The sequence below is a fragment of the Rattus norvegicus genome, chromosome 11, assembly GCF_021556685.1.
Source record: "Rattus norvegicus strain SHRSP/BbbUtx chromosome 11, alternate assembly SHRSP_T2T, whole genome shotgun sequence".
Lineage (NCBI taxonomy): Eukaryota > Metazoa > Chordata > Mammalia > Rodentia > Muridae > Rattus > Rattus norvegicus.
The window spans coordinates 50,600,210-50,620,577 of record NC_141544.1 but is presented as its reverse complement, the minus strand read 5'-3'; the positions used below and the strand labels follow the sequence as shown (position 1 = coordinate 50,620,577).

Sequence of the window (20,368 nt, the reverse complement as noted above, 5' to 3'; positions counted from 1 at the left end):
TTCTCTTTGTTTCGGAAAAATCTCGGCAGTCAGGCTGGTTACCTGAACTCCTTCCGCTCCTTGGTCCCTACCGAGGTGGAGAGAAACTGGAAACTGGTTGAGATGCCAAGAACCGATACAGGCGGCGCTGCTGGGCCCTGGGGACCTTGGCAAGACGAGAATTGTCCGCCACCTGTGGGGAGGGAGTGCTCCAGCGGTCCCGTGCGGTGACCCGGGGCGACGATGCGGATCGACTGCCTTGGCTTTAGGCATTCACTGGAACCGACTTTGGAGGAGCTGGCCCTGGGACAGCAAGTCTGGCTGACAAGGGCGAGCTGTCTACTGGGGAAAAGGCTGACCACCTTTCCCCCAATATCTCACTGGGTGAGACTTGGGATGTGGCAGGGTACCCAAAGGTACAGTGGGCGCGGTGTGTGAGGACCTGCAAGCCCAGTTGAAGAAATTAACTGTCCCATGGCCTGCAAGTTTTGTGTGTCCAAGCCCTAGAGGGTGTTGGTGGCTTGTGGCTGGGCTTTTGCTCACTGGGAGCCCAGGCCCTTCACAATGGCCCCTAACTCAGTCCAGAGCGCGCAAAGGCCTCTGGTAGCTTGCTTAAGGGAGGGAAAAGCCCTGGATGTACCTAAAAAGCAGGAGTCCCCACAAGGGTCGGGTTTGGAGACCTTTCATGCAAATGCTTACCTTAGACCTGGGGCTAAGACAAGCCATCTAGTGCTGGCTCCTTCTAACTTCCAGCCAGCAAGAGCCAGACCTTATGGAAAGTTCCAAAGGGCAGGCCATTTACAAGGTGTAAAAATCCAAAGCAAGGTGGGGGTTGTTTACTTGGTTTGGGAGAAGGGGAGAGGTTCTTTTCCTGGTAGGAAGGCTGGGGGCTGGGCAGTTTCACCAGGAGACACAGGGACTGAAAGATCCCAGGCAACTGCTCTACTGCAGTGGTCTGTGGTGAAGGACCTCCAGGTAGGCAAGGTGGACCACTCCCCACCCTTAGCTGTCTCTACTGAAGAGGTACTTGGGGTCCCTCTCGCAGTGACCTGACTGGTCCTGTCATAAGATGTTTTAGAATGAAAACTCAAAAGCCAGGTGTGGCGAGATTTATTTTTAATTCCAGAACTTAGGAGGCAGAGGCAGACACATTTGGCACTCTGTGAGTTCAAGGTCATCAAGGCTCTCTAGTAAGACCCCGTATAAAGAGAGAAAGAAGAAAAAGGAAAGAATCTGAAGAATGTCACCAAAGCATGAGGCTAAGTGAAAGAATTGAGAGGCGCTCCTGTGGCTTGGACTCATATCTCAGTCTTTGGTCTTTTTAGGCATCTCTGGTCGATGTACTCAGCTCATTCCCAGGCTTGGTCTCTCTCTCTCTCTCTCTCTCTCTCTCTCTCTCTCTCTCTCTCTCTCTCTCATCACACCTTTAAGGCCAGCTTTTTAGCAACAAGATCTTGGAGTAAAGTGCAGAGAACCTTGCCTGTGGCACTGTAGTCATTGGAGGAGGAAGTCTGACCACACTGCAGAATAGCTACACACAATGATGTGACTCTTCGCTTCTTCTGGCTGGACAACATAGTGAGTTCTTTAAAACCTGTTTACCTCAGCTATAGGGAGGCTGATGCAAAGGTTAGATAGTGTTAGGGTCCAAGAATTGCTGAAGGAAGACCCCAGACTCAAATAGTAGGCAAAGGCACAGAATGTTTATTCTGCAGAAATTACCAGCATGCGTGTGTGTGTGTGTGTGTGTGTGTGTGTGTGTGTGTGTGTGTATACCATTCCCTTTTTGTGCAGGGCTAGGGGACTTTTCCAGAAGGGTTAGGTCACCTCTGATGATTGGTAGAGGCAGAGCAGTGGCGTTAGTAGAATTTCGAGTGATTGCTAAGTTTCTCTATATATGGTGAGTGCTTGATGAATTTTGGAAGCCAGCTCAGTTCTGGCCTTGTTATCTCCTCCAGTCAGGTGTCCCAGGGGCTGACTCAGCTCCAGACTTATTCTCCCTAAGTCAGAACTGCCGTTAACTAAAGGCCCTGTCAGTGACTCCTTCTGAGGAACCCAGTATGCTTCCCAGGGAATTAAAATTTTTATTTCCAAAGTTTTTGGACCTCTCAGTAGCTTGTCTGGTGCCTCTATGGGATGAAAAGGACAGAATCAGGACAGAATACAGGGCAGCTGCCTTAGTAGGTCAGTACTATAAGCACTGGGTTTTCAGGCAGAAATGTGCACAAGAGACCTTGTTGACCAGAACTGGACCTACGCCTGCACAGTCTCAATTCTTTTTCCTCCCCTTAGTCCCAAGGTCACAGTGTGGCAGCAAGTGGAAAAAAAAAAGAGGAGATAAAAACTGAGAGTGAAGTCTAGGGAATCTAGATACCTCAGGTGCTCTAGGGCCAGGCTGCCATGCTACCTAATCTCATAGACCTACCTCTGTCTGCAGCCCCACAGTGGCCAGGACCTGGGATTACTTAATGAGGCAGAAGGCTGCCTCTCTGGGTTACGGGGTCACTGAGTGAGAGACACTTGTGCAACTAACTATCTTGCCAGTGATGAAACATGAATATGTGAAGTATGGTGTTCCGGTATCATCTTCTTTATTGTCTAAGCAGCCTGCTCCCCGAGATGAGCGCAGCCTGGAACCAGGAGTTACCAAGAAATGGAAACCGAGAATCTAGTTGACTATATTACTCTTTGCATTTAAGTATTAAGGGAGCCTAGAAAGTCTTGGGAAAGGGGACCTTCCTTAATGTGAGGTCATTGTGCTGGTCCCGAGTATTCTTCAAACCCTGAAAGTGGGGACCAGGAGTTCTCGGAAGCTCTACAGTAAGTTTTGTGTCTGGGAACTCCTGGTCACCCCAAGCACGGGGCATAAAGGAAGAAAGGAAAGATGGCTGGTGAGTCTAGTGGCTGATCAGTTTCGGTTCCTGAAAGACAGGAGATTGGCCCTGTTGGTGGGAGCAGAGGCTTTTCCATCCACTATCCTCTCTGAATTGTTCCCCCAGCTGTCCTTAAAGTTGAAATTGCAGGAATTCAGGAGTATCATGATCCCAAGAGCTGAGACCTGCAAAGTTTGACTTGGGAAGCCTTTATGCGCAGTCTCCAGGTATAGTGGACCTGATAATGAAGGGGAGTGGTTCAACTGTATCTCATTCCAGGGGCTGCTGTGGTCTAAACCTGTTTGTGGGTTCTTGGGGAGGAACATGGTCATGTGTGGCTCATCTGATCACAGTGGGCATTCTAAAGGATGCTCCCTGGAGGAGACCTGGGATTCTGGAAGGGAGTAGATCTGGACCTAGGGCTGCTTCTCTCAGCAGGTGGTTGGAGAAAGAAAAGGAATGCATAGTGGCATCTTAGGCAATGGCTCTTGGAAGGAGAATCCATGCGGGATACTGGAGGGTATCAGTGACCTACACTAGGCACGGGGTGGACTTTGAAGAGGTCAGGTGGCCCAGAGAGTCTCTCTCTGTTCTCAGTGGAGGCAGTGGGGGAAGGGAGGAGATCTGCATGCCTTGCTTGTGTACACAGGTGAGCCATCAGGCATGGGGGCCTAGAGTCTGGGAGTGATAACAAAGCTCCTAGTGTGTGAAGCCACCAATAGCTTGTGGCTGTGGAAATTCACACAAGGACAATGGATAGGTAGAAGGCTTAACCTTAGCGCTGACTGAAGAGTGAGGCTGGCACCCTAGTATTCTCAAGTCGGTTGCAAAGGAAACAAGTCTGGCTTTGTTACTGTGTGTTTGACTAAGGAACAATACAAAGAGTCGATTTCCCTTTAGTTTATGGTCCTTGCTTTCCTCCAGGCATCCAGGCAGGTGGCTCTGAGCCCTTATCAGAGCATATACCGGATCAGAATGAGGATTTCTATAGACCACAAATTTATAGGCCATTCTACACAGAACTCTGAGAGTTGTTCAAGTTCACCACATCATAATGGGTGGCAGTGGCTTTTCACCACAACAGACCTTGTAACAACTGCTTAATCATTTATGCTCTAGAATGTGCTGGATCTTGTACTTCGAGGACTTTGCACTTTCCTAGTAGCTCACACACTCAGCTGAACTTTTGAATTGTGGGGAACTTGGTTTTCCTGTGCTCAGTCAAAGCCTGCCTTCTGACTGACTCTGATCTTAATCCTGAGGCTAGCCTCTGGGTTTATGTGGCCCGAATCAGGTCCCTTCTCCATATAGCAGTAGCACAAACACTGGGAGGCAAAGCCTGTTTTCTGTCACACTGAGGTCAGACCTAGAGAACATTCTTCTACTCTATCTTTATAACACCTCATTTATTACTCACTATCCTCATTAAACAGATTGGCTTGGGTAAGGGCTTTAACCAAGAACCAGGAGCATCATCATGTGCTGGAGTTTGCCCGCCATGACCCAGGGCCTTTCTGCCTGTATCAGTGTTAGCTCTAGGTACCTGAACTCTGTGATGACACCCGCTGTGCCTGCTGTGCCCGACCTGTGCCTGACCCGCTGTCCTGGTGTGGGCTTCCCATTCCTGGTTGTTCAATTTTATCTCATTCATGTAGCCTCTGGAACTAAAACCAAAGAAATGTATGTGCATGTATATGCACAGCTGTGTGTCTGTATGCATGTGTGTTTCTATGTGTCTATGTGCATGTGTGTGCGTGATTGTATGCAAGTCTCTGTGTGTATGTGTATATGTTTGTATATGTTTCTGTGATCTGTCTGTGTGAGTGTGTGTGTGTGTATACATGTCTCTGTGTGCAGGTGTATGTGTCTCTATATGCATGTTTCTGCACACATTTGTGTGTCTTAGTATTTGTCTCTGCATATGTGCATGAATGTCTGTGAGCATGTCTCCGTGTCTATATGTGCATTTGTGTATCTCTCTGTGTATATGTGCCTGTGTTTATGTGTGCATATGTATCCAGGTTTGTATATGTGTGTGTGCACACACACATGCGTGCACACATGTGCATCTCTATGTACATGTTTCTTCTTAGTTTGCTTCTCTATTGCTGTGATTAAACAAAAAATACCAGGACCAAAATGACTCCAAGATAAAAGTTTTTTTTTTTTTTAGCTTAGAGTTTACAGTCCCTGATCTGGGGAATTTAGGGCAGGAACACGGAGGCAGGAACTGAAGCAGAAACCATCAAGGAACTTTGTTTTGTGCCTTGTTCTACATGTCCTGCTCAACCTATTTTGACCAAGTTTCCAGGGTGACATTGCCCATGGTAGGCTGGGTCCTTCAATGGTCAGTCAGGAAAAGTGCCCCCATGGACTTGCCTACAGGACAGTCTGATGGAGGCATTTTCCCACCTGAGGTTCCCTCTTTCCAGATGCCCCTAGCTTGTATCAAGTACACACACACACACACACACACACACACACACACACACACACACACACACACAGAGAGAGAGAGAGAGAGAGAGAGAGAGAGAGAGAGAGAGAGATTTTGTTTTTGTTTTTGTTTTTGTTTTTGCTTTTTGCTACGGTACAAAGCTAGATTCAAACCAAAACAGACTTAATTTCCACCCTAAAAAAGCTTGTAATCTATTTGGGACAACAAGGCATTCACAGAAAAAGAAAAACAGATAATGTGGGCCTGCCTTTTCTGAGGTGTTTTGTTCCACTTTCTTTCTCTCCCCCTAGTTTTTGGGAGCTGGCACTACCAACAAGCCAGGCCCAGCCATCCATCCAAAAAGAACCCCAAGTCCTTTTGAGGGACCTCACATGAGATCCATGTTTAAATAGAGGGCAAGTAGTGTGTATATCTAAGCAGTCCTGTTCAAGGGCACATACTGGCCTATCATGGTCTCAGCTACAGTCTCTCCTACAATGACTGTATAAGCTGTCAGAACTGTGTGAAATCTTTTCCTGGGAAGCAAGTTCTTCTGGCTGGCACCAGCCTTCAACATGTTTCTACTCTACACTGGGATTTATGAGGCACTCTTTTTTATTTTATTGTTTTTGTTGTTTTGTTTTTTCCTTGCTGTTTGTTTTTGGGTTTTGGAGACAGGTTTTCTCCATGTAGCCCTGGCTGTCCTGGAACTCATTTTATAGACCAGGCTTGTCTTGAATTCTGCCTGCCTCTGCCTCCTGAGTACTGGGACTAAAGTCATTGGGATGGCTGTTCCTGGTTGTTAACTTGACTACATCTGGAATGAGCTATAATCCAGAAATGGAGGACACACCTGTGATCCTGATCCCGAACCTGGAAGACACAGGCTTCTGACCCGGATCTTGACATAGGATGACATATGCTTTTGATCCAGATCTTGAAGCATAGTGGCCATGAAAATCTTAGGCCTAGGCAAGGTAGCACATGCATTTAATCCCAGGAGACAGAAACAAGCAGATCTCTGACTTTGAGGCCAGCCTGGGACAGAGCAAGTTCCAAATCCAGGCATGGTGATACATGCCTTTAATCTGGGCCATACCTTCTGCTGGAGGCCAACATAAGGACAATGGCAAATGGAAGGGCTCATTATTCTTTTGCCTGCTTGCATTAACCTCGGGATTCCAGCTTATACAGAAGGCCAGCTGAAACACCCAGCCTTGTGAGACTGAGCAACGGCTAGACTCTTAGACTCCCCTTTCACAGCTCCCCACTGTTGGGTTAGTTGGACTGCAGACTGTAAGTCATTCCAATAATTTCCCTTAATATCTAGAGATATTCCATACATTCCGCGACTCTAGGGAGCCCTGACTAACACAGTCATGCACCACTATGCCTGCCCCCGAGGTACTCTTAATTCTTCCAGGTTCACTGTTTCGATAGTCTGATAGTACTGTTAATATCTTCTTGCTTGCCAGAGCAGTATCCCCATGTCCAGTACTTGGCTCTGCTGCATGTCTTGCGCCTCTATCCTATACTACTATTGGCCAGCGTTCTCCTAACAGTGCACTAAGAAGAGAGGGTATCTTGTAATGTGACTTGAGCCATGGTTCTGTGTGTTGATTGGCTGCACAGTGTCTGGCGGTGGCCGTGTGATGACAGAGGTGGGAAAGTGATTCTGGGGTCCCCTCCCACTTCTAGCATCTTGAACAGTACCTGGCACTCTAGGGGCCCTCATGAGGGAGGCAGCACCTGTGAGCTGGTGTGCTATGGCATCCGTGGACTTCAGTTATTTGGGCTATCCCACACTCTCCCATGAAGGCATCAATGAGCTTGTCATCATTTTCAGAGGAAAGGACCACAAGGCAGTTTTTGTTTGGGAAAGAGGTGGTTTTTGTTTTGTTTTGTTTTTGTTTTTTGTTTTTTGTTTTTGGTCATGGGATGGACGCCACAGTGTTGTCCATTGCGTGACAGCTGGACAGGTGATAGGTGAGCTCATAGTGGGCAGCACCAGGGTGCTGTGTTCTGTTGAGATGGAGTGGATGAGGTTGCCATGCCCTCAGGAAGTTTGTCCTCATTTGCTTTCTTGACCCTTAAAGGACAGTTATCCGAAGTCCCAAGAGCATTCTTATGTATGGCTTTCCAGGGTCAAAGGCAAGCATCAGGTTTCTTTATAAATGACAGGGTAGCTCTCTTGTCTGGTTATGTCTTGCTCCTTTCAGAAGTCAGCACATAGGAGTCAGAACCACCTGTGGCCATGGGGATTCCTGTTTAGAAGATGACCAGGATTGAATGTGACTCCTTGGCTCTTTTTGACCCTTTTCAGATCCTACCTAGCATGGGCATCTATCCTTTCATTCCGCCCCCCCCCACGTCCCCGCCTTCCCTCTCTTTCTCTTCCCAAGTTCATGTAGCTGAAGTGGGCTCTCCTTTTATTTCCATGTTTTGTGGGTCATGGGATCCCTGGATAAGATTAGGAGTCTCTGCTGCCTTCTGCTTCTGATGGCTTTCCCTTGACAATTCACAGCTAAGCTCTTGGCTTCCTCCTTGCATGAATTTCAAGTACCCAGTCATTGCTCTTTTTAGAGGGCTCCCAAACTGGGAAGGCTGCCAGTGGATCAGATTTTTATTTCCTGAAACGTCAACCAAGCCTGTTGAAACAAGCTAGAAAGAACTCAGAGGAGTAAAAGCCAGTGCAGCTGGGCTCTTCTGGAGGACACTGGACGGGGCCTGTCTGACCCTGCTTATGGGAGGAGGTCAGGATGCATGAGGTAGATGTCCAGGCTTAGCCTATTATTTGCAAGGTGGTCATAGTCATAGAGAAGACACACCAGTGGATGGCAATTGCATCCTTTTAACAGGTTTAGGTGTTTCTTATACATTTCAAATGGCCATTCCTCTCACTGTATGGTATTCAGTTTCATTCTCACACCCAGAAAGCAGTTGACTTTAATATTAGAAAAACCTAGAATCTCTCAGCATGATTTGGTTCTTCTGTTTGATCTGCAGCAGAAGAAACGAAAGACTTGGTGCATTTTTACTGTGACCTGTTCAACGTTCAAAGCTGTAATCATCTTTCTTCATTGAAGGTTGTTTTGGGGGGCTTCCTGTGTTTAGTGATCCAAGTACTAGCTTTGCTTAGGAGATGAGCAGGTGGCCTCTGCTGTTCCCTTCAGAGACATTGAGCTTTGAGAGCAGGTGAACTTCTCATTAGCTTGGAAGGATTTACCAGTACCAATCTGCAAGTGTTGAAGGAGACATCAGAAGCTTTTAGAATTGCTTCTTTGGTGGTGTTGGGGATCATACCCATAGTCCCCTGTGTGAATGGCAAGTACTCTGTCACCGAGATACGTCCCCAGGTAAAATTAGTTGTATCTAACTCTGACTAAGATAACACTATGCACCAACATCAATCATGTTATAGCTAACGTTACTCAGTGCTCCTGAAAGTAGTCTCTTTTCTGTCTTGGCAGAGAACGGAGGCATAGGACCTTTCCAGGTCACAGCTAGTTTGGGATGCAAGTCCCACCTAAAGCCGTGTCATAGCTTCTAGCTATGTAGTGCTGCCTGCCTACAGCTTTCTGTGTACCCAAGTGTCAGACTTGGGTGTGTGCGCGTGTGCGCGTGTGCGCGTGCTCACACGTGTGTATGGTGTAGTGTGTGCATTCATGTGTGTGTAGATGTTCATTCACATGTGTGTATGTATGGAGACCCAGAAGGGGATGCTAGGTGTCTTCCTTAGTCTCTTTCCACCCTAATTTTGAGATAGGGTATTTTACTGAGCCAGGAGTTTACTGAATGGGGAAGAGTATCCATTTGTGTGTTAGGGATTCTCCTGACTCTACCTCCCTAGCACCAGGATTTCAGGTGGACACTTCTGTTTCCAGACTTTTATGAGGATCTGGGATTCAAACTCAAGTCACCATGCTTGCTTAGCAAGCACTTTGCCCACTGATCATCTCTCCAGCGGTCGAGTATCTGGTTCTTACAGATGAAGGGCACTTATCATGGCTTCTGAACTCCTTCAAGCCCTCCTGGGCACCTCACCTGGTGAATGTGATGGTTTCTTAGAATAAGCTTGGATTGTGTCAAATCCATCATGGAGGCATGAAGCAAAGCTCTTATAGAGAGGATATTAATGAAAAAATAATGCAACACTCCCATTAAAGCAAGGTGAGGACTAATGGATTCAGGAGCATCTCAGCAGATGGATGGACCAGGAAAGGAGTCAATGGTGAAGAGACCGCTTTGATTCTCAATGCAGCAAGAATGGGAATCTACAGCCATGGAGCAAAATGTCTGTGAATAGAAAATCAGAAGGGCTCCTGTCTAAAGGAAATATGGGGACAATGTGTGGAGCAGAGACTGATGGAAAGGCCATCCAGAGACTGCCCCACCTGGGGATCCATATCATATAGAAACACCAAACCCAGTCACTATTGCGGATACCAAGAAGTGCTTGCTGACAGGAACCTGATATAGCTGTCTCCTGAGAGGCTCCACCAGAACCTGACAAATACAGATGTGGTTGCTCACAGCCAACCTTTGGACTGAACACTGGGACCCCAATGGAGGAGTTAGAGAAAGGACTGAAGGAACTGAAGGGGTTTGTAACCCCATAGGAAGAACAACAATATCAACCAACCAGACCCCTGCCCCAGAGCTCCTGGGGACTGAACCACCAACCAAATAATACACATGGAGGAACACTTGGCTTCAGCCACATATGTAGCAGAGGATGGCCTTGTCGGCATCAATAAGAGGAGAAGCCCTTGGTCCTGTGAAGGCTCAATTTCCCCAGTGTAGGAGAATGCCAGAGTGGTGAGGTGGGAGGGGGAGCACTCTCAAAGAAGCAGGGGAAGGGGGGATGGGAAAGAGAGATTCCGGAGGGGAAACTGGGAAAGGGGGTAACATTTGAAATGTAAATACACAAAATATCCAATAAAAAACCCAAACAAACAAACAAAAACAAACAACAAAACAAAACAAAAAAAACAAAATCAGTATGAGATACGGTGGGTGGGAAGGATCTGGCTAGCCTGACTTGACAGGGTTCCTCCTGAAGGCAGGCCAGGCTCACCAGGTATCCTTTGAGGATGGTAGAGGACTGAGAATCTGCTCAGGTATTGAAAGTCTTAGCAAGCTGATTTATCAAGGTTTCACGCGGCAGTGCACAGAGGTTCAGAAGCTTGATGAGGCTGTCGGTAGAGGACAATGCCGGGGAAGATGGCTCATGTAAGTAAGGGACTTTATACTGACAGCATCTCAAGTGGTTGCTGACATTTCACACATATGTAATGACCAGGGACTTCTCTTCATAACTACAAATCGTTGAGTTCACCTAAGTAGTTAGTTTGGCATCACTTTTGGTTAGGGTTTGGGATAGTGAACAGATTGTGGGTGGATGTGTATATCATGGACCCTTTTCTTCCTTGTGATGAAAAACTGACAGAACAGCCTGAGGGAGGATTACTATGGGTCATAGTTCATGGCCCAGAAGATGTGGCCCAGGACCAGCTCTTGTCTGCAGCGGTGGGAGCATGCAGTGGCTTGCTGACATCCTACTACATCAGAGAGTTATACCTCTATCCAGAAGCAGAGCCAGGGAATAAAGCTGGCCTGTAGATCTATGTCCAAAAGGCTCAATGCCCTTTCCGAGCACCCCAAACTAGCTGGGGTGTCCTTTCACATTCGAACCATAACTGTGTCGTAAGGACACATTATTTATTAAAGCTTGGGCAATCCTGTGAGGCTTAATGCAGCCTGTCTCTGGTGTTCAAATGTAGGCCAATAGTTCCATGCAGCTGTCTGCGTGGACACACCTGTAAGGAGGCGGGGCCTGACCCTATCAGCTGCTCCTCTGCTGTTCACTGTCACCCCCTCAGTGGACATTTGCAATGAACCTCATCTTCAATGTGCCAACCGTGGTATCTGCTTTGCAGAGACGGACGCTGAGATGTCAAGCTGGTTCAGTTGTTTGCCTAAGGATGCTTGGGAAATACCACAGGCAGAAGGTAGCCTGGTGTTTGCCTTCCAGGCTTGCTTCTGCCCTCTATGGAGGGAGATGGTGGGTCTTGTGTGGTTTTCTCCCATGAATCTTCCTTCTGGTGAATATACTGGGAGGAACATATAAGTGTGGAAGGGCTTGGAGTCCCAGGCTCAGCCCTGGGTGCTCCCCTGTAGGTGGGGTTCTCTGACTGTCCCCATTTCTTCAAGGTTAGGCAGGCTCTGGCCACAGTAGTTCAACTTACACCCTGGGCCCACTCATGGGTTTCTCTGTACCCTAGAGGAGGACATTGGGTTTCATGGCATAAAAAACACCAGGAACGAAGAGACCTGGGAAGATGTAGGTAAAGTGTAGACTGAAGGCCAGGGGTGGAGCTGCAGTTTGCTGTGGTATATAATGTGACTCTCACCCAGAGTCTTCTAAAGCTAAGCTGCACTAAATATTACTGTGTGTGCTTCTTTCCCTCAGGTCACCTGGAGGAAGCCACATACTGACCTCCTCATGCTGCTGACACAGGCAGGATGGCATTGAACTCAGTAAGTGGTTCATCTTACGTCTCTGGCCCTTTCCTTGTTCCTTCGCCCCTCTGGTATCTTCCACAGGTGTCCATCAGTAATTTTAGGAGCTGTGTGTAGGAGCAGGTGGCCCTTTGGGCATTGTTCAAGGTGTTTGTATTAGTCACTGTTCCATTGCTGTGAACAGGCACCGTGACTTATAAGTAAATGCATTTAATTGGGGGGTTGCTTCAGTTTCAGAGGTTTGGCCTACCATCTTGGCAGGGACTGTGGTAGCACATAGGCAGTTTCTGGAGCAGTAGCTGAAAGTCTTCTATCCTGACCTATAGGAAACACGGGATTTTTAAAGAGTTCCACTCACTAGTGACTAGGCATTTAAATATATGCGCCTATGGAGACATCTTTACTCAAACCGCCAGTTATGTTGGAAAGGGTGAGACAGGGAGGGAAGCTACCACTGCTGGGCAGAGGCTGGGATTGGTTGGTTTACTGTATGCACTTCCTTCCTCCTTTAAGGGCAGCAGATGTATATACAGGAGAAGCAGGATGGGGCAGAGTTTAGGAAAGAGAGTCTGTGGCAAAGCTGTCAGTGTCTGTCTATCAATAACTGGGGATCAGCCATATCTGGATGAGGCACTGGGTGGTCTATTCCTGCTGGGGTCCCACTTCCTAGGGCAATAGAAGCAGTTGTCTCTGTCATCTTCAAGCCTAGCCAGTTCACTGTACACCTTCCACATTGATAAATACTTATTGGCTAATAACAATATTTCTCTAGGTTCTTTAAAAAATGTGCTAGTGTCCCATTTTATGAGTCTCTGCATTTATTTTTTATTGGATCCCTTTATAATTTTAAGAGCTTCGTCCAGGACAAAGTGCTAGGTGTTCTTGGTCTTTCCTGCTAGAGAGAGGAACATGTTCTTCGATGGTGTGGTTCTGGGCCATACAGTCACCTGATTTCTGAATCTAGAGTGCTCTGATATGATGGGGATGGCTTTCACTGTCCCACCCCTCTGGTTTCAAGTCATAATCTTTGGACCTTTGAAGGAGAGTGCTAGTGAGTTATTAAACACGGATTATTAACCTTGGAGTGTTTCTATTGCCTTAAAATGCTTAAAATGGCTCTTTAGGCCAGCAAGATAGTTCTATGAGCTAAGAGATGACCTGCATTCAGTCTTTGTGGCCCACAGGGTGGAAAGAGACAACCGATTCTCACAGGTCGTCTCCTGATCCCTGTTTACACACCTGTGCAACATACACAATAAATAAATTCGTTTTGAAAATCTGAACATTTAGCGACCCCTATTGAGGATACCTGCTTCCAGAGGATTTCTCTGTCATCCCTGAGGCCCGGGAGGAGCCTGAGCATAAAGGGAGCTGGAGAGGTTTGGGGTTAAAAACCATTAGACATGGATGAGGGTAACTAGGGCCTTCGAGAAAGGTTCAGCCACTGAGAGAGTGGGGAGAGTGGAAATAAGAATGCCAAGCTGTGAAGTCCTGACGACTCCTAGGCTGTACTAGGAGTGCAGCCTGGGGAAGGTTGTATGATTGAACTGAGAGAACGATTGATGCTCTAGCAGAGGGTCCTGCCCTTTTCCATTTATACAGCACATTCCCCCAAATTCCCCTAAAAAAGCACCCATGCCCACACGGTGAAGGGACACTTACACTGAGCTCACACCACCCTCGGGGGAGCAGATGTGTAAATCACTGCCAACTGCAGCTGCATGAGAGAGAGTACCCTGGAGGAGAATGGCCACAGGAGCCTGCACCATGGGTGCCTTCTAGCAGCTTCTCAGATCAGTTGAAAAGTGTGTTTACTGCACCCAAGGTTGCACACAGGATCTGAACATGAGACCTCTTCAGCAGGTGAGTTCTCTCGGACGTGAGCCGTTCTGAACCTTGACATCAGCCTGGCTCATAATTTCTAGGCTCAGAGGGTGACCTAGAGGGGGAACCATAGAGCAGGACTCTAGCTGTGTGACTTTTGACTCCAAACTTGTATGTATTTTTCTTCTACGGAGTCTTAGTTATCAGTCACCTTTTCTTTATTTCAAAGAACAAATAATGGAAACAAATGGACCAGAAAACCAAACACAGATGGTTGAGCATTCTAGTTAATCCAGAAACAGAATCTAGTCATTCTAAGCAGGTTGCTGTGATGCCAGAGTGCTTGACGAGCCTGCTGCCTCTCTCCCTGTCTTCTGAGTATGACGATAACTTTCCAAACCTCTAGGGTGAGTGAGAGCTATGATTGATTTATCTCCTTTCCCATCATTTAGGGGTCACCTCCAGGAATTGGACCTTACTATGAGAACCACGGGTATCAGTCTGAGCACGTCTATTCCCCGAGGCCACCTGTGTCTCCCAGTGGCTACAACTTGTATCCAGCCCAGAGCTGCCCATCTCCAGTGCCCCAGTATGCTCCGAGAGTCACAACTCAAGCCTCAACACCTGCCATCCACATACAGCCCCGATCCTCAGGAACACTGTGCACCTCAAGTAAGGCTCTTTAGCATTGTACCACAAGGGGCCACAGTTTCTGGATCTGCCTTCTCTTGTGGTTTCTTAGTTCTACCTTGTCAGTAACACTGCACTGCCAACAGGGCCAATCTTTTTGGTTAGAGCCAGGGGCCCTGCCTCGTCTCTTTGGCAGGGAGAGATCTTCCTTTCCCCTTGGCCTTTGGTGTAGCACCACTGTGTGTTTGCCCAGCTCAGCTGGACTGTGAGGGCATGGCTTCTCAGTCCCTTCTCTTTTTTAGACATATTTATTATATATAAGTACGCTGTAGCTGTCTTCAGACACCAGAAGAGGGCATCAGATCTCATTACAGATGGTTGTGAGCCACCATGTGGTTGCTGGGATTTGAACTCAGGACCTCTGGAAGAGTTCTCTTAACCACTGAGCCATCTCTCCAGCCCCTCTCAGTCGCTTCTTGCCTCTGTACTTATGGATGTGTTGTCTTGAATCAACAGTAAGCACTCAAGGTTGGGAATGAACTGTCTTACATGTTATTGATGTGCTCAGAATACAGAGAGCTGAGGGTTAAGGTACCTCCTGTGATTAGCCAGAGACCTGTTGCCTCTCTCACCTCTGCCAGTACTTGCCCAGGCAGAAGGGTCTTCCCCACAAGGGGGGTTTCTCTCCTTCCAGGGCCTGCCCATATACTTTCTAGGGGAGCTGGATGCCCCTACCCTGACACAAATACTCTCCCACCCCTGGATATATCATGTCTTCCCCATAGTCCCTTAACCCCCCTGTAACTCCAGCGCAGTGCTGGAGGTTGAATATGAAAGTTGAATCTCTTTACCCTCTCCTTTGGCCCTTTTGCTCAATGGTCACTCTCACTATCCAAATTCCTTACCTCTGTGTCCCTCCACCATTTACCCAGTGTTTCCAGTGTTGTCTCTCTGGTGTAAAGGACACCAGTGAGTCTGTTGATAAGCTATTTTTTATATATTTAGTTCTTAAAATGTGCGTGAGAGCATGTGTGTGTTACATGTGTGCCTGAGTCTACGGAGGCCAGAAGAAAGTGTTGGATCCCCTGGAGCTGAAGTCCCAGGTACTGTCGGTGTTTGTAAATGCTCAACATGAATGCTGGGAACTGAATTCGGATCCTCTGGAAGAGCAGTAGATGTCCTTAACTGATGGATAGCTCCAGTTCCACACCAGCTTTTTACCGATGGTTTTTGCTTTATGAACTGAGCGCCTGTCTGTGTGTTTCGTGTATGGTTCAAGGTTGATTCTGTGGGCCACCCGTCACTTCATCAGCAACCGAGTAATAGGCCTTAGGCGTCAGGAGTCTGTCTGTCCTGCTTGGGCATTCCTGACTTTCCTGCTGTCCCTCTCTACTTCTGTCCCACCATTTGAGCCTCCGAGTGGCTCTTCTGTCCTTTGCTCTGCTCCATTCTCTCACTCTCTTCCTTGTCTGTATGAACCCCTTTCACCTTAGCCCAGCTGAGTTGCAGAAGACCTGGCCTTTACTCATTACGCTGGCTGGAAGAAAGCCAGGGCAAGGAACTGTTAGTTGTCAGAAGCCAAAGAACCCCATGTAAGTTTGCACCTCCAAAAAGACTGTCCTGCCATCAGTGCTCAGCATAGAATGTCCCAGTGTACCTTACAAAATACTTACATTCCCAGGGAGTAATCAGGACGTGACAGATAGGGGGCGGGACATGTTAGTTTTCTGCCAATTGCCTGTCAATAGGAAGGACACACACGGAGGTGTAATTTTATAAACCTGCATTGTGAAACGTCTGGCTGTGCTTTGATAAAATCACCATCTGGTGGTCGGCCTTTTAGACTAGAGTCTTGGGCTTCCTACCATTAGCCTGCCAGAAGTCCAAACTGATGCCCGTGTCCCATGAACCGGAACGTAATTTAGTCATTTCATTTTACTAATTTTTTTGCACTCACCTTGACAATGTTTTTAGAATCACGTTAGAGCAGTGAAGAACACTAACTGTTCTCACAGAGCACCAGAGTTCCTCTACAGCTCCAGCTGGAGGGAATCCAACCACACACACACTCCCAAAAGAAAACTGAAAAAGAAAGGACATGTTGTTGCTATTAAGACGTCAAAAAGTGTACATTTTTGCCAGAACGATATTAAGCTCTGAACCTGTGTCCTCTATTATGTTGGTAGGGCATTTTGCTTTGGGTTTATCTGTTTGCTTTAGCAACTGTCATGGAACTTACCCATTTGAGTGGCACCTACAAGAGCCTATGAAGATCAAAGTCAACAGCTCGGTGAGGTAGAGACGCCATTGGGCTGAGCCAACAGGCTGCTGGGAAGGATGGATATAAATGAGCAATGGCCCAAGGCTGAACCTTGCAAGTCTATGTTGTGCAGACCGTAGCTAGTGACAAACGCCTGTTCAGAGGTGAAATGGGGGTTTCTTGCTGCACGCATGGTCCTAAGCAAACCAGCCAGCTTGCGACTCTGCACACGCCCCAACCAGAGGTGAAGGACACCGGATTTAATCTCCCTGACTCACCAGCCAAGTTACTGAATTAGTGTTTGTTTTTTTTTTCCCTGCTGATCGAGGTTCCTGAACATGCTAGGCAAATGTTTACCCCTGAACCACAAGGGCAGCTTTAAGCAAGTTATTTTATCTCAGATATGATGGCATGCAGATAGGTAGCCCAAAGAGGAAAGTGTGCTTAGTTCATCAGGTGAGCCATAAGGAATTTCTCTTGTGGGTTTCTTGGTGGCTCCGCCCTGGTGCCTGAAGGCACGGTCACCCCTCACTGCCTTTTGATAAAATCACTGCCTTGTGAGGTTTTCAGACCCAGGCCTCCCCTGTGAGGCTGCCGAGAGTACAGGCTGCCCACATTACTATAGGGGCACAATCCTTGTTGATGGGCATGAGGACCAATTGCCAGGAATTCTCTGGAAACTTTTTATATCACTAACAGGATGTAGTAGCCAGGTGAAAGCAGTCCTAAGCAGGTCAGCTTGGGTCTTTTGGCTCCAGAGCCCAACCCAAGCCTGCCCTGCTGACTTCTGGAAGCTCAGTGGCATTGCAACTGGGGTCCCCAGGCCTGAAGGCACTTTCTAGTCTGGGAGTGTTGGTTTCAATGACATTTCCCCTGCCCTGTACTCTATCTCTTAGCCTTTCTTTCAAGGAAAGCTCCAAGGACCTTACCCCGTACCCCCTGCGAGGCTGGGACTTCACCTGGAGAGGGAGTTGCTGGAAGTGACCAGCCCCTCACTGTTAGAAGCCAAATTTCAGACTCCCCAGGGTCCCTTCTCTGACATCTGGCTCTTTCTTTAAACCTTGATGCTACTTTTGGTTTAAACCTCCGTTCAGCAGCGAAACCCCTGTTTGCTATGGCTGGAAGAAATCAGTGAGCAATTGAAAATAATTCTCTAAATTATTTTATTCTTAGATGAATTTTTATTCTTATTTTATGAGTGCCTGCGCATACGTATGTGCACCAAGTGCATGTAGTTCCCACAGAGGCCAGCAGAGGGCACTGGATCCCTTGAAACTGAAGCCAAGGTCAATCGTGAGTCACCAAGTATGTGACTTCTGGAAGAGCAACAAGTGCTCTTAACTACGGAGCCACATCTCCAAACAAAGAGTTTCTTCTTTGTTTTTTTGTTGTTTGCTCACTTTAAACATCTATTTATTTATTTGTGTACCACAGAGTGTTGCAGAGGTCAGAATAGCCTGTTGGATTTAGCCCTGTCCTATCATTCATGTAGGTTCTGGGGACCAAACTTAGGTCATCAGGATTGGCAGTAAGTGACTTTATAAAACCCCCCGTGGCAGCTGAGTGACTCAGTTTATACACTGTAGTTTAATTCCATTTAACTCTTAATTACTGAAAGTATCAATAGCAGTTTAGTGGCTAGTGGCTGTCAAATACCACAGGGTTCTTTCAGCAGCCATGGGATGCTGAGGTGACTCTCTCAAGCGTCACCTGTCAATTAAAAAAAAAAACAAAAAAACCCCCAAAACGATGGCCAATGAACTGCAGCAGGAATTAGAAGGTGGGACATCTGGCAGGGAGAGAGAGGAATTCTGGAAAGTAGTCAGATTCGCCTCTAACTGTGGAGAAGACAGTTGTATAAACCCGAGGAGAGGTAACTTACCATGTGGAAGACATAGAGTAGAATCATTAGGGTAATTGAGTTACAAACTAGTTGGGGAACAAGAAGAAGCTTATGGCCTATGCATTTATTCATAAATAATTTGTCTCAGAGTTGTTATTTCTGGAAACAAAGTGGCCAGGAGGAAAAGCCCAAAGTTACCATGGGAAGGATAAGTGCTCTACCTGGACCCCCCACTCTCCGGCAGCCCCATGATGTTTTGGGGGGACAGTATTATATGACTCATACTCGCAGTTGCTGTAATCCGGCAGCTCTCTCTTTAAGCTGTTTTTCATGTGGACATTGGCCCATTTTCAAGCCCTTCCTGAGGCGTCCTGATGTTTTAAGAGCTTAAGTTTTGCTGTATTTCATTTCAGATCCGGTTTCTATTTCCCCAAGCAGATGTTTTCATGCCACATTTCACCCCACGAAATGGTGCCCCTAACTAACATTTGTATGTGTGTGGCAACGCCGTTTCTTAGGGTGGCTGTGTAGCTCGGCAGTAGAACACTTGCCAAGCATGAGTGAGACATTGGGTTTAATCCTTGGCAACACAAAACCCAAATGAATGAATCGTTGCTTTTTCTCCCCTAATGTGGTATAAACGGACCCACGTACGGAAGCTGAACTAGGACTCTTGGCTGCATGGCAATGTGAAAGTGTGCCGTAAAATCATTGTGCTTCTCAGGCTCAGGGTGGTTTCAACGAGAAGCATGCAGAATTCACTACCTTATTACAAACAGGCTTAGAACCGGGCAGTTTCCCCAGCTTTAGGTAATGCAAGAGTTTTAAGCAAGTTTAAAGGTGCTCAGGTTAAGCTGGCCTGGTTGCTATGTGTAGCCAGTGTCCTTTGGGCTTGGACTCCTGAGATACTCCCCTTCCTGCTTCTCCTCCTCCTCTTTGTTGTTTCGAGGATGGCCTTAAACTCCTGCCCTGTCCTCACCTCCCGAGTACTAGGGTTATAGACAGGCATGTGCAAACGTGATATTTTCAAGTTGAATGACTCTAAGCGTCTCCTGACAGCACTGACCTGAGCATCCCTCTATTCCGCAGAATCTAAGAAATCCATGCTTGTCGCCCTGGCCCTGGGCACTGTCCTCGCCGGTGCTGCTGTGGCTGCTGGCTTGCTTTGGAAGTTCTGTAAGTTTTGGGCTGGATGCTGCCACTGTGTGCATGGCTGTGACTGTGACCCTTCTCGCAGGCTGGAGGAGCCACGTGATGCCTCCCAACATGGTTTCCCTTGAGGGCAAGACTGCCCTATCCTCCCTTTTCTCCATGTACCGTTTTGACAGTGAACTCTTGTTTTCCCTAATCTGTGGCTTGTGGGAAAACATTCTCTCATCCAAGTAGCAATCATTCTGTTCCCTGCTGAGTTTCTGTGTACTTCCTCCAACATGGCCACGCCTATCCCAACGAGGCCACACCTCCTAAAAGTGCCATTTCCCAAGAGCCAAGCTTATTCAAACCACTACAGGTGGCCATGGCATGTCCCTTTCTTAGGAGGAGGTGGTTTCTCCTGTTCACTGGACTGGAGGGTGAATGACAAGACTCCTAAGGGCTCTGCAGTGCCTTGGATGCTCAGCCTGATGGGTTTTCTTCCCTTTCTCCCGATCCAATGCCAGGGGACAGCAAGTGCTCTTCATCAGAGATGGAGTGTGGGTCTTCAGGGACATGTATCAGCTCCTCCCTCTGGTGTGACGGAGTGTCACAGTGTCCCAACGGGGAAGACGAGAACCGGTGTGGTGAGTTGGCTCTGGATCAGGAAGTGCTGGGCTCTGTATATCTGCTACAAAGTGGCAGCTGGGGACAGCCAGGCAGGGTGCTGAGCCCAGGCTGGGGATTGTGGTTTTGACCCTGCACCACACAGTGATGGAGAGGGAACAAAACCAGCAAGGACTCGGTAACTCAAAGCCACGTTTCCAACTGCTATTGGATGACAGTTAAAACAAGCAGGCTGTCGAAAA

At 47.5% G+C, this 20,368-nt stretch overlaps 1 protein-coding gene across 17 annotated transcripts in view; it reads left to right on the top strand.

Moving 5' to 3' along the window:
* The window catches only part of Tmprss2 (transmembrane serine protease 2), a 44,570-nt gene that overhangs the window by 970 nt on the left and 23,232 nt on the right, over nucleotides 1–20,368 (top strand). For all 17 annotated transcript variants that reach the window (XR_015632571.1, XR_015632568.1, XR_015632572.1 and 14 more), the window contains 4 exon segments: nucleotides 11,762–11,829; nucleotides 14,088–14,307; nucleotides 19,458–19,544; nucleotides 20,027–20,146. Coding sequence is in view for 12 of the 17 variants with exons in the window: in XM_087575290.1 (XP_087431416.1) it covers nucleotides 11,815–11,829; nucleotides 14,088–14,307; nucleotides 19,458–19,544; nucleotides 20,027–20,146 (442 nt within the window). In the remaining 5 variants the exon portion in view is untranslated.